The following is a 13,602-nucleotide window of genomic DNA, read 5'->3' as shown; positions in this document are numbered from 1 at the left end:
TTTACAATCAGCCATTGACACTTTTTTTCCAACCAAGTCAACTTCCTCCCATTGTGAGGACAAGCCATGGTTCTCCGTGGAGCTTCATACCGCCGCACTTAATCAAGGAATTTGCCTACAAACTCTGCTTTCCTTTGTCTGAAATTTTCAACAGCTCACTTTGCGAGGGAATCGTTCCAGACATTTGGAAATCTGCTTACGCTGTCCCAGTTCCGAAGACTCGTCCAGCTAGAATTGAAGAACTTCTTCCCATCTCCTTGACTTGCTTCTTCACCAAAGCCTTTGAAGGTTTCGTTGTTGATTGGATTACAAAGGACATTAGATCTTCATTAGATACAAACCAGTTTGGGTCTTTAAAGGGCTTGACAATCTGGTGTTCTTTGTCACTACTGATTTTTTCAGAGCATTTGATTGAGTAAGAGATTAATTAGTCATTGAGAAATTTATCAAACTGGCAGTCAGACCATCAATTGTATCTTGGATTTGTAATTTTCTAACTAATCGTTCAGTGTGTCAGGTTAAAAAATACCTACTCAAATTGGGAAACCACTAACGCTGTAGTCCCCCAGGGTACAAATATCGGTCCCGAAGCTTTCCTAGCCATGATAAATGATGTCTCCACTAAAGCCCTTTTCACACTACAGAGCTATTTCCCGGGAAATACACTCCCGATAAAATCCCAGGAGTTTTTAACCCCAGCAACCGTTCTCATTATCCCAATTTGGTAACTCCCGGGAGTACTAATTCCCAGGAATATGCACGGTCGTTTCACACACTTACACTCAAACCCCAGGAAATGTGGTAAACAGGTCAGCCCATGCGGAAGTTACCAATGGTTGTGGGTGGAAGTCCGTTCCCACAATGCCACGCGCATGCTGTTGTTTATGGCGGCCGGCTGCAAATGTACTTCCATGCCACCCAAAATGGCTGCCAGTCGTGTATTTGCATGTTGTTATACAAATGTTTGTGTGTTAACGGCAGAGAAGAAGTCTTGCAGTTCGGGGAAGACGTCGCCGACGGCTTGTCAGGAGAAGAAGATTGCTGTGGCAGTGTTTAAAAGACATTCAGTATAACAATCAGATGGAAGTTGTCGTACTATTAACGGGTTTCATGGCACTTGCCGGAAGTATTGGTGAAAGGTCAATCTGGTCTACCAAGAAGAGCGGTCACTGTTGGTGGGAGCAAGTTGCTAATAGAAAATGCGAAAGGGAGCTCTTTACTTTGCAAGAGCTTTTTTTTCTTTTGAGAACTGTAGTTGAATGGACTTTTGTGTCTGTGTTTTACTCGGAGGTTTGTGTCTGCATTCATTTCAATTTTTGTCTGTTCACACTATAGTTATATCCCGGGAAATTCCCGGAAACATTTGGTCGTTCTGTTCACACTACAAAAATACTTCCGGGAACTTCACGGGAAACAACTTTTTCCCAGGAAATAGTTAACCCTGCTCAGGGGCAGAGTTAAGGGATTCAACCCCGGGGTAAGGCCTAGTAATTTTCTGAATGGCATTTTGGAAGGATTTCATAATAATGTCCATGATGCTAGTACCAATGTTATTAAGGGTTTTATTAGTAAATACCACATTATAAAAATGTAAACTGTATTACTACCAACATCAACAACGTCAATTCATACATACCAATGCAGATTGTGTAGACTGACCATGCTGATTATCTCTCAAGGTCATCTGCTGTTGTCTACTTGCCAACCGTTCTCTTCTTTCTCTATCAGATACATGTGTAAAGTGACATAAATAAGTACATGAACATTTAACATCCATTGCCAAGTGATAAACTATAAATCCCATCTATTTAAGAGTATTAAGTATGTTGGGGAAAACCACTTATAATATCTAGGCACATGTGATTGTCCCAAATTAATTATAGAGCCCTTGTTCATTTGATAAAATGTTGACAGGACTTCGAAGTTGGCTCTCCACAGAAAATATTGGTTTTTGTAATACACTTTCTTTCAAGAACCAACTTCGAAGCCCTGTCAACATTTTATCAAATAAGGAAGGGCTCTATAATTAATTTGGGACAACCATATGTGCCTAGGTATTATAAGTGGCTGTCCCAAACTGAAATGATAGAGCCCTTGTTCTTTAAATAAAATCTTGAAAAGGCTCTGAAGTTGGTTCTTGACAGAAAAAAGAAAAAACACCCAAATTCTTTGTAACCTTTGACCTTGGCAACAATTACCAACCAACATTAAACTAACATCATTTGTAAAAGCAAGTCCAATCTATATCTGGACCAAATTTATTTTGGAGACCCAATCCCTTCATGGTTTGCCAACATTTTGAAATTGGGGGATATATTTCTCACTTTCGGTTGCCACAGCAATGCAATGACATGCAGGCTTGTATTGTGACCTTTGGTCTGTAATATTTGTTAGCGCCACTCAAATCCCATTTGGTGTTTGCTTTTTATGTGTTGCTGCGAATCTATATAATCATAAAACGCAGACAATTTAATGGGATCATATTACTTTTGTTGGGATGACCTTGGCGCACATTTTTACCGGGAATGTACAATTTCTTTCACGAAGGCTTTTAGGCCGAAACTTTGATAACTGATAACTCCCAAACCGAAAGCGTCAGCAAACTAATATTTTGGATTTATTCGTTTGGTATGATGATGTATCACACTAATTTAGAAGAAGATCTGAGAACCCATGAATCACCACTTGGTACACAAGTTGTAAAGAACATCATGGTTGGTTTTTGTCTGCAGAGAAAAAATTTTTTTTGGCAAAGAATATTTCATCCACTGAAACAACTAACATTCCCTATAACAATTGGGTTATATATTGGGTTTATGTTATTTCAAATGGCAATGTATGTACATGTAGATTAAACAAATTTGTTGTGTGGTTGTAGACTTGTTGTTAAATGGCTGCCACGATAGCAAGATGACTCTCTTGCAACTATCGTGCTAGACTGCTGCTATGCGCGACACTACTGTTCCAAAGATGAAAAGTAGCCATACCTCTCTTGTAAGCTTGGGCGGTTCCTTTGGTTACCCGGTTCTACCCGGTTCCAATTTGAGAACTGGACCCGCGGGTCTACTCTTCTGTGGAACCGAGTACCTGCTTTTGTCGGTTCCAATTTTAAAAGACCGACTCCCAATTATAAATGACTCTGTGCAGCCGGTCCTGGGACCGAACCGGCTCAAAAAATTGAGGCTTGATGTTGAAAGCATTGAACGCAGAAAGGCATCAAGGAAGTGTTCTCGGTCCGCTTCGCTTCAACCTTTTCATAAAGTGACATATCAAAAAACATATCTGCAACCTCTCTACTTTTTGCTGATGACACCATCATATATCGTTCAATCAAAACTCCAGCTGATGAACAATCTCTGCAGTCTGACATTTCTATGTCAATGGAGCATAGCAAATAGTATGAAGATCGACAAGGACAAATTGAAAGTGATGCAATGTATGTTTCGCTGCAAAACTCCCAGAAACGAGCATCTTCCTCATTACACACTCCAAGGTAGTGCCCTTGGTGTTGTGGCATCTTATAAATACCTTGGGATAACTGTTAACAACAAGTTGAACGATCATGTCAATACTATTTTATCTAAAGCCAACAAAACTCTTGGTTTCATTTGGCAAATTGCTGGGGGGTCATCTTCACATGCCTTTACATATCGCTATTTCTGCCTATCTTACAGTATGGATTACCAGCCTGGTACCCATCCCATACACTGCCACATTATCAGCAAAGTTAGAAGGGGTACAACGTAGGGCAAGCAGAATGTGTTTGAAGCAACAGCGAGGTGACTAGCCTTATGAGGATAGGTTAAAATCACTCAACTGGATGAGCCTTCCTTACAGGAGACAGCAGCACATCATTGTTTTCACAATTAAATCTTTATTTGGACTAGTTGACTGTGTAACGGCGCCCCACACTCCGAAAATTGGGGCCACCGCCAGTTATGAAATGCCACTAAATAAATATACATGTAGTTGTCTTACAACACAAACAACTTAAATGGATGCACACGGAAAGTTTATAGCATTTCACAATAATTCCCACCCCACAGTAGTGTGGATGGGGTCTACGAACGAATACTTACCGGTAGAGTCGAATTACTAATTTGCATATTCCCTATGCCGCGAGGCAGAATGCTAAGACTTTTACACACAATAGCGCCCTCCACCGTCCTACCCATAACGCCCCGCGACATGCCCGTTACGGAGTCGTCCTCTTTTCGATGAGCCCTACTAAATGTAAGCACCCAAGGACCGAGTATGTGGGGAAGGAGGGAGGGATACTCTACCGGTAAGTATTCGCCGCCTACACCATTTAAAGAAATGGCGTAGTCGGCAGTCATAAACTCTTCGGGTTGAGGCCCTTGGGGACTGGGCAGCAACTTCCGCAGCCCGTCTTGAAAGGCCCGCTGCTCTGAGGGATCTTGTGACAGCACCCAGCACGTCAGGTAGGACTGGGGTCGAAAAATATTTATTGAAATCCCCAGGGGGAAATCGGTAATATAAATCCGCCCGCTTGGGGTAGGCCGTCCAAGAGGATGCCGACATAATGCCCTCGATGCGGTCAGCGCATACACGGTCGAGTGGCATAGCCGGGAAAATATTCCCACTCCTCGGAGCGGGGCCAGTCCTCCTCTTAAAAGACCGCCGTTCATCGGGGGCGTCCCCCGCTTCCTCGGCGGGGAGACCTAACACCCGGGCCATGTCCCTTTGGACAAGGCGCAATTCAGTTTCGGCAATCGAAAGCCGTTGAACTGCCGTGGTCAACTCGTCCTCTTCCGGGGACGAGTCGCCGGACCCGGGGGGGTCGGATACACTCACTGATTGTTCACCCAAAGGCAGGGCTGTGCCTAACAAATCATGGTGTTCTGCATCCCGATCGGATACAAAGGATCCAGAGGGGTGTATGCTAATCCCCGTCTGGGATTGTGGACGTGCACCCGTGCGTGACCGCACATCACTCTGCTCCATCACACCCCATGCAACCTCCTGTGTGGTGACCGTGGGACGGTGGCTGGGAGGGGAGGCCGGTGGCCGGCTGACCGTGCACGGCATGCCGCCTCGATCCTGGCGCACCCAGCCATGACCGGACTGGTCGGGCTCGGTGTACGGTCCCGAAAATTGGGAAAATTCCTGAACCTCGCGCCGGCCGGATATTGAGGCCGCTAAGGTTTGGAAAGCCATGAGGAATTCGTCTTGGGATATTGGCTCGCTACCCCGATGGTGCTTCCTATGGCCGTCAGGTGAGGAGTCGTCAGACGACCGAAGATGACGGTCTTTTCTGGTCCTCTGCCGCTTATTCGGTACCGCTCACGGGACGAATCCGAGGCTCTCTACGAGGAAACTTGAGTGACAGGGATGCCCGAACAACGGGTGAAACCCGAAGACGAGGGCGGGCCCTGTGAGTGGGGTATCCCGGGGGAGTCCCAGGTACCCATAATCCTTCTCCCCATGGCCAGCGCCCCACAGCCTATGGCGTGGGCTGGTGCCTTGTGGGTCTAAAAACCTCGCAAAAGGCCGTCACCAACCGTCGTTGGGGAATCCACGGTGTCGGTGCGGGCCGGGTATTCTGAGCCGTGCGGAGGGGGGATGCCCTCCGGCTGCAGAGACCCCGAGGCGGTGCTGGGAGAGTGGGCGGTGCGCTCCGGAACGGAGCCACCTTTTGCCCTGCCTCTCTTGGTCACTGCCCCGGCACCGGTTTTCTTGGCCTTGCCGGGGCGTTTGACCTTCTACTGGGTCGACCCACGCACACTGACCGAAGAGGGGGAGCGGGAAGCAACCCCTCTTTGATCGGTTGGTATTCCGGCCGACGTAGCCGACAGAGGCTGCGTGGGCTGGCTGGAGGACTGCAAGCCGGGCGACGGAGTGTCGTCGGCGCAGCCCCCCCCCGAGAGCTCCGACTGTCCCGGGGAAACGGACGTAACCCCAGTAGTGACAGCCGAAGCCCTCCCCAGTTTCTTAACACTACTCATTATTTTATCAACGAAATCAAACTATAGTTTATTTCACAACTCACTACAACAACAACAACTACAACTCTACAATTTTTCAAGTCTTTTTAAGCACTCTTAGCGAGGAAAGGTTTAGATAACGGTTGAACTGTGGAACAGATTTAAAACATAACCCACTCGCGGCTAAGAGAAAAGAGGACGACTCCGTGACGGGCATGTCGCGGGGCGTTATGGGCGTTGTGTGTAAAAGTCTTAGCATTCTGCCTCGCGGCATAGGGAATATGCAAATTAGTAATTCGACTCTACCGGTAAGTAGAGTGAAGTAGACTTAAATGATTTTAATAAATGTTGGCACTATCATTATGGTCGCCCAGGGGAGGCAGTTTACTTGTAACTCTCTATAGAAAAATATGACCAGATAGTATTAATGAAATATAAAGCAATTAGCAGAACCAGCTAGAGCATTACGTGGGAATAAGTGTTTTTTTTTTTTTGCGCTACAACACCCCAGAGCATGGTCCAGCAAAAGCAGGAACAGTTGGCACTGCATGCACAAGATTAATTATAATAGTAAAATATAACTAGCCAAATGAACGAGCATAGTGGAAATATATGAAACAAGTGACAAAATAAATTAGTACTCACAGCACAGTACAGCTGTGATGGTGGATAGTCACAATTAAAAAAGAAGAAAGTATGGCAAAACACTCCTCTAAATAAATGATAAAAATGGCCCACTGGGCCTGCGGGTAACTTCAGCCATTTTAAACTATAGAAGAGACATATCCACCACCGCTCTCAATCCGAAAGTCCACACTAGGCCATTCTGCTGGTAGTTTTTAAATGCCACCAAAATCTGAATGGAAATTTCAATGGGGGAACTATTGTTAAAAACCTCAAGCCATCTTACAAAAGAAATTGCATAACAGCTCCAAGTGACCAAAAATGTGATCAACAGAGGGCTCTCACTCAATACATTAGGAGTACATGAATCAAGCTGATTTTGGCAAAGTTGACCAAAAGAGGAAAAGCTATAAAATTTTAAAGTTTTTAAATAATTTGTTAAAACAAAAATCAAACTATCTTTCATTGGTTCCAGTTGAATGAGCTAAAACAATGCAAAACATAAATGATCATAACTCCTGATTGCAATGATGTACTGACTTGAAACTTAAGTCAAACATTGCTTCTTACATGTAGATTCATATGAAATATAAAACTCAAAGAATTAATCACAGGTTTTAGTTGAATGAGCTAAAACAATGAAAAACATTAAAGTCACCTGGAAGTGGTATTTTGTCAAAGTAAAGGTTTTTAGCACTAAAATATGTGTTTTGATGAGTGGAGTATAAACAATTAACTAAGGTTTAAAAAAAATTAGTTTCCATGTTATTTACAAATTTGAAAAACGCGCGACCCGAGAGGGCGCTGTTCATGACGTCAATCAAGGCGCAATGAATCTCATGAAAGCCAACAAAAGATAATGACGCTTGGCGCAAGCTAAAAACATGCCCTCAAAGTTGAAACAATACCTGATTTTTTCACGTTAGGCAAATGCTCCTTTAGGTTCGTTACATCTTTCAGGTACTTTCTTCGACTTCCCCACGAGCTGGAAAAATTGTTGGGATGGCGTCATGTTTTAGAAAAGAACTTTTCTCTTCATGTCAAAAAGTGTAGTGTATTCCGGATTCTCGAAGCACGACGGCTTGAGTCATCGGACTGGACCACTTTGCAAACTGACCCCATCTTTAGTTGTTTTGCTGCATCCAGCAGCAAGACACCTGGTCGACATTGCCGGAAACAATGCAAGAAAACAACTTTTTTCAAAACGTATAAACTCACGACTAGGACTTGAATGTACTTGCACATACACATGTACGTGTGTTCGATGTTCGATTGAGGCAAAGTCTGCCTAGCTTAACGTCACAAACGGGGTACCCCCACACAGTTTTTTTTACTACATATAAATCGTTCAAAACAATTACTCAAATAATTATTTTATTGTTCAGAAACATGAACTCTAATGATTGGGGGAAAAAAAAAATCTATTTCCAGGTGACTTTAAATGGTCATAACTCCTTGTAATGATGTACTGACTTGAAAAGTCAAATGTTGCTTATTACATGTAGATTCATATGAAAAGACACAACTCAAAGAATTAATCACAGGTTTCAGTTGAATGAGCTAAAACAATGAAACACATTAAATGGTCATAACTCCTGATTGCAATGATGTATTGACTTGAAACTTAAGTCAAACATTGCTTCTAACAAGTAGATTCATATGAAAAGATAAAACTTGAAGACTTAATCACTGGTTTCAGTTGAATGATCTAAAACAATGAAACATTAAATAGACATTACTCATTATTTCATTAATGAACTGACTTCAAACTATTGCTTTTTACATAGATTCATAAGAAAACACTGGTTCCAGTTGAATGAGCTGAAACAATGAAAACCTTAAATGGTCATAACTCCTGGTCATGACTTGAAACTTTTAGTCAAATGTTGCTTATTACATGTAGATTATTATGAAGAGATACAACTTAAAGAATTAATCACTGGTTTCAGTTGAATGAGCAAATTGAATAGGCATAACTCATTATTTCCATGTTGACTCACTTGAAACCTAAATCAAATATTACTTTTTACATAAAGATGCATATGAAACGATAGATTTCAAAGAGTGCATTCACTGAAGAGTGCAAAGTTGTAATCAAATAATTATTGCTGCTTAGATGTTTATAATATGAAAAGATAAAACTCAAAGATCACTGGTTCCAGTTGAATGAGCTAAAGCAATGAAAACCTTAAATGTCATAACTTCATACTTGTCAATGTCCCCACCCCTTTGACCATCAGTTGATCAAATAATTGGTTTTTCTGTCAGTCATTGGTTCTATCTGGCGATCGGCAGCTCGCCATAGCAGCTTCGCTGTTCTAGTTTAAGAATGGTAATTCTAAGAATGTTAATATTTACAGACCAATATCTATTCTCACAACGTTCTCTAAAATTCTTGAACGTATTGTTCACACGCGTATGACACATTTCCTGGATGATCATAACATTTTATCCGATTCCCAATTTGGATTTCGGAAAAAACACTTCACAACTCATGCCATTATTCAGTTACTAGATAATATTACCAGTAATATGGATTTACATTCAAATACAATCTAGGCATATTCCTGGACCTCTCAAAACTTTCGAATGCGCAAGTATTTTAAAAATGGTTTTCAAGAGATTAGGGGAACCCACCCCGCCCCTAAAAGGGAGCCTTCATTTGCATAAGCATGACATCATGTCGGGAACTCGAGCCGTCGGGCCCCATGGCTGCGTGCATATAGAGACGTGTGCACTGTGTAGCCTGGTACATGTACCTACATGTAGGCGCTTGTAGTTAGGGACCAGACTCTTTTTGCCGCCGATATGTTTGAATTCCCGACGTGACGGCGATGGTAGGGGGGCGGTAACAATCCACAAAGGGGGGGGGGCATGACTTATTCGCTAATTACGCAAGTGAGATATGTCGGGGGAAAAAACAAAACACATGTTATTGATGTTCAATACATTTATCAGAAATAAATGACAGCAAAATTAACTGTTTTATTTTAATTCACTGCAGCATCCCTTTTAAACTATTATGGTATTAGCGGGGTCGCCTTGGAGTAGTTCAGGAATTACCTTACTAATCGATGTATCAATCAATTTGTATCAATTAATGAAACTTCATCATCCCTTCAGGAACTTTCATGTGGAGTTCCACAGGGCTCCATACTTGGACCTCTGTTATTCTCTATTTAGATTAATGATTTTCATAAATCCTCAGATATGATTTCATTTATTCTTTTTGCTGATGACAGCAACTTGTTTTATACACATCCAAACCCTGATGTACTTTTTCGAATGGTAAATACAAAAATACACATTCCAAAATCGGAATGTCTTTATTGATAACATCAGTGGCATGGTTGGCTTGTGCGTAAAAGCGATCGTCTCTCACCAAGGTGACCCCGGTTCGATTCCCGGCCGGGGCCATATGTGAGTTGAGTTGTGCGTTGGTTCTCTGCTGTGCCACAAAGGTTTTCCAGACCTTCCAGTTTTCCTCCCTCGGGAAAAATCAAACACTTTCGATCTTGGCTGTGCTCCGTTGTCATAATGGGTTGATGTGGCTGGCAGCCAGAGGCGCCCTTGCATGCCTGCTTCTCGAACACGTTTTAGTCGCGTCCTTCGCCATTGCTAAGGACCTCAGACAGTCCGCGGAAGAACGGCCATGTGCGTTGAAGCGCGGCGACGGTAATGAGCTATAATCCATGCTGGGCTCTATTGTTAGTATAACAATAAGTCTCATGAATAAACAAGTTGTATTTTCAGGTTATGAATATCAGCGGCTTGGACGCGGACCGGCCAGGCTATCCCAGAATAATACATTTTCAACTCATGAATACCATCGTTCTGGTAGTGGACAGGCCGCACCGACAAGACAATTACACCATAAAGGTTTGGTGTGCCAGCCGACCCTCCAGCGCATGTGATAATCGTGCACTTCATAAATCAGGGAACGATTTCGCCACATTTATGCCTGATACAAAAATATTGATTTTTTATTTGAAACCATTCACATTTTAATCAATTTTCCCCCAAGAAAAATGGCGCTAAACTGATAATAAATCACCGCCGACGACTAACGTTTTCTTAAGTGATGTTGAATACTTTTACACATCGCTCTAGCAGTAGGGCAAAATCGACCAATGAAATCATCAGGCATGAGAATGGGTGATGATAAAAAAAAAGGAAAAAATTCAGTTGATTGGAAATGTCAATATTCCATCATTTTTGTGTGCGAAGCACACAACACGAGCGCGCAGCGCGAAGTCCCTTACGGCCGGGGTCCAGGGCCCGCTTAAGGGCCCTGGGAGCTCTGGCTATTTTAGAAGCTCTGTGGTGGTCTCTAATGCATTTCTGACACCTATTTTTCCAGGTAGAAGTGACCTACTTTTGTGTGATTTTTCCTTTTTTATTTTTTTATAATAGGTTTAAGGGAAAATAAAATGTAAAGCTCAAACAATTCAAACAAATTTGGGTTCGCCTGCGATTTTATTACAATTCCGGAAAAAGAAAGGAAAAAAAAAATAAAAAAATTATCCCTTATTTCTGCCCTTGAAAATGCTTTTTTTCTCACCAACAACCATTTTAATAGGTTCTTGATTTGAAATTCGGTTGTGTAAAAGAAATTCTTTTGCAGTTAAATGTTTGTGATTTTAACGATCCGTCGGCGACGCACATTTTAAAATATATATAGGCCTATATACTTGGCGAGAGCGATGTGTTTTTGAGAAAGAGATTGTTATTCAGCATAGGGTATAACTGGAACGAGGTTGAGATTAGACCCCAACATAGAAATAGAACCAATGAAGAAAGCACGTCGTCCGGACGCACAGTGTGTTCGCTGGTTCCCAATATATCTTTCGCTGGTTGTGAGGCAATAACAGGTACCAGTTTCCCATGGCCTGCCGGCGATCTCAGATTCGTGCCGCGCCGCTCATTGGTTCGTGTACAAACCTGCACGTACACAGTACACATGGTGCAAACATGTGCATTGTTTTTTTCAGTAGACTTTCAAAAGTCTCCACACATGTTATCTTTGCTGCAGCAGCAAGCGCATTACACGCAAACATTATTAAACCGTACCACTATAAACGAAGCAAGGAATGAGGCAAGTTTATACATCGGTCGCTGCTGCTCCATTATGCATGCGCGATGCCAGGAAGACCACAAGCCGTAAACTGAGCCAGTTGCTGGACGGCAATTTATTGTTTAGGTGCCGTTTTTTCATGAACGCCGTACGTGTGGATCCGCGATAAGAACAATTACAAAGGTAAACTGGACATTGTCTGACTAGAGAAGAGGGATTAGAGAAATCCAAATGTATACCCCCCAAAACCTACCCCCCGAATTTTATAGCAAATTCACATTGAACTCGGAGACCACATATTTTGAAGTGAAAAATCCGGAAGATTCTCATGCCTGAATCATACGTTACGCGCTATATGGAAATTCAACAGCCAATAGAAACACGTGTCTCTGAGACTGTGGCTTTCTCCCCCTCAGACATTGGACGAACCATATTATTGCTAAAAATTATGATTGGTATAATTAAAGGCAATTTTCAGTTATGCTACTAATTGCATCATACACGTCCATCATCTTTGCCATGTTCCAAGATATTCCCGACAATAAACATTACCCATTCCCATCTTCCCTTATTAAAAAACAAATTCCCAAATTTATCGCATCCCGGCCCCGCAGTGTCCATATAACTTGTTCAAACTTCGTTGTTTCCTGTAAATAAACTCATTCCTGTCTTGTCTTGTCTTGTCCCGTAACCATGTCCTGTAAATAACACATTCCCGTTCCGTTTTCCCGTATAATGACTATACATGTATGTAGGTATTTTTATGGTCATCATGATCGCTGCATAAGATAATAATATAACTGTTAAATTGTCCCCTGTCACTGCTACTCTGACGCCAACTTGGAAAAGAGCTTGCACGTAGCCTGAAACTTTTGTCAGTCGAAGCCGGGAATAAAGAAAACAATTTCTAGAATTCACATGTTTTGGGCATGTAGGCCCAACTAAGATTGGAGGAAATGGCTTGTTACACATCCACCCTCACTTTGCTTTTCAATAAGCAAAGGTAAAACCATTGTTAACCACCTGCGTTCCTCCGCGGTTCCGCCGGTCAGCTAATAAGTTGGACCTCAGAATGGCCGACCGGTCGCTCCGCTGAGCCGCCGGAATATTCATGTTTATTGACACGTAAATGAGCCGTCGTGGCCGTGGACCTGCCCGGTTGCTACGGGTTCTTTTGTTACAAAAATCCGCGGACTCCCGCAGAATGCACGCGGAATAGAACGGCTTGGAGGTTTTGATAAGGCGCCTTAGTTACATGTATGGCATCTTGACGTGGGGTAAATATGAATAGGTAAAATTAATAGAATTAAACCCTTCAAAAAAGGGCACTTAGAATTATCAACCATGCTGATTACCGGGCTCACAGCAATCATCTTTTACAGCTCGGGACCTTCATGCATCAGCTTCACAATCAAAAACTGCCTAACACTGTGTTCAAAAATCTAAATATCCACTCTCACTGACTATGTATTTGTATGTGTACGTCGCAGAGACTAAAACTGGCATAAAATGTCAAACTTCTCCTCACACAGGCCCCCTATAGAACATGGCCCAGTTTTATGACTCTGCTTCAACCAAACTCTGTCCATATACAACCACCATTCTCTGCTTACTGTGCAACTGCTGAAATATCTGTGCAAGTTCAAAGCAACAATTACATATGATGAGTTTCCCCGCGCACAAGCAAAAATATCCCTGCTAAGCTGTGAAATATGCTTTATGTAAGCGCATAATATCCGCGCTTCTGATGTGTCAATTCTTTGCTTATGCAGTGAAGCAGAGTCAAATTGGACCAGTCTCACAAGATTTCCCCTCATGTACTAACAATTTTTATTTTTTATTTTACATGTTTGAAGTGTAGGCTTTACCAAACCTACTTACAGGGCAAAATTTCATGGTTCTGATAACTGTTATGGGTTCATTAGATTGAGGCTCAAAGGAAAGAGGCAATGACTACTT

At 42.4% G+C, this 13,602-nt stretch overlaps 1 protein-coding gene across 1 annotated transcript in view; it reads right to left on the bottom strand.

Annotated features, from left to right (window-relative positions):
- The window catches only part of LOC139936032 (AN1-type zinc finger protein 2A-like), a 91,104-nt gene that overhangs the window by 15,556 nt on the left and 61,946 nt on the right, over positions 1 to 13,602 (bottom strand). The window contains exon 7 of the mRNA XM_071930742.1: positions 1,637 to 1,721. Within this exon, the coding sequence (XP_071786843.1) occupies positions 1,637 to 1,721 (85 nt within the window). The remainder of the gene's footprint in view (positions 1 to 1,636; positions 1,722 to 13,602) is intronic.

Source organism: Asterias amurensis, chromosome 4 (assembly GCF_032118995.1).
Source record: "Asterias amurensis chromosome 4, ASM3211899v1".
Lineage (NCBI taxonomy): Eukaryota > Metazoa > Echinodermata > Asteroidea > Forcipulatida > Asteriidae > Asterias > Asterias amurensis.
This window is presented reverse-complemented; position numbering and strand designations above follow the sequence as displayed.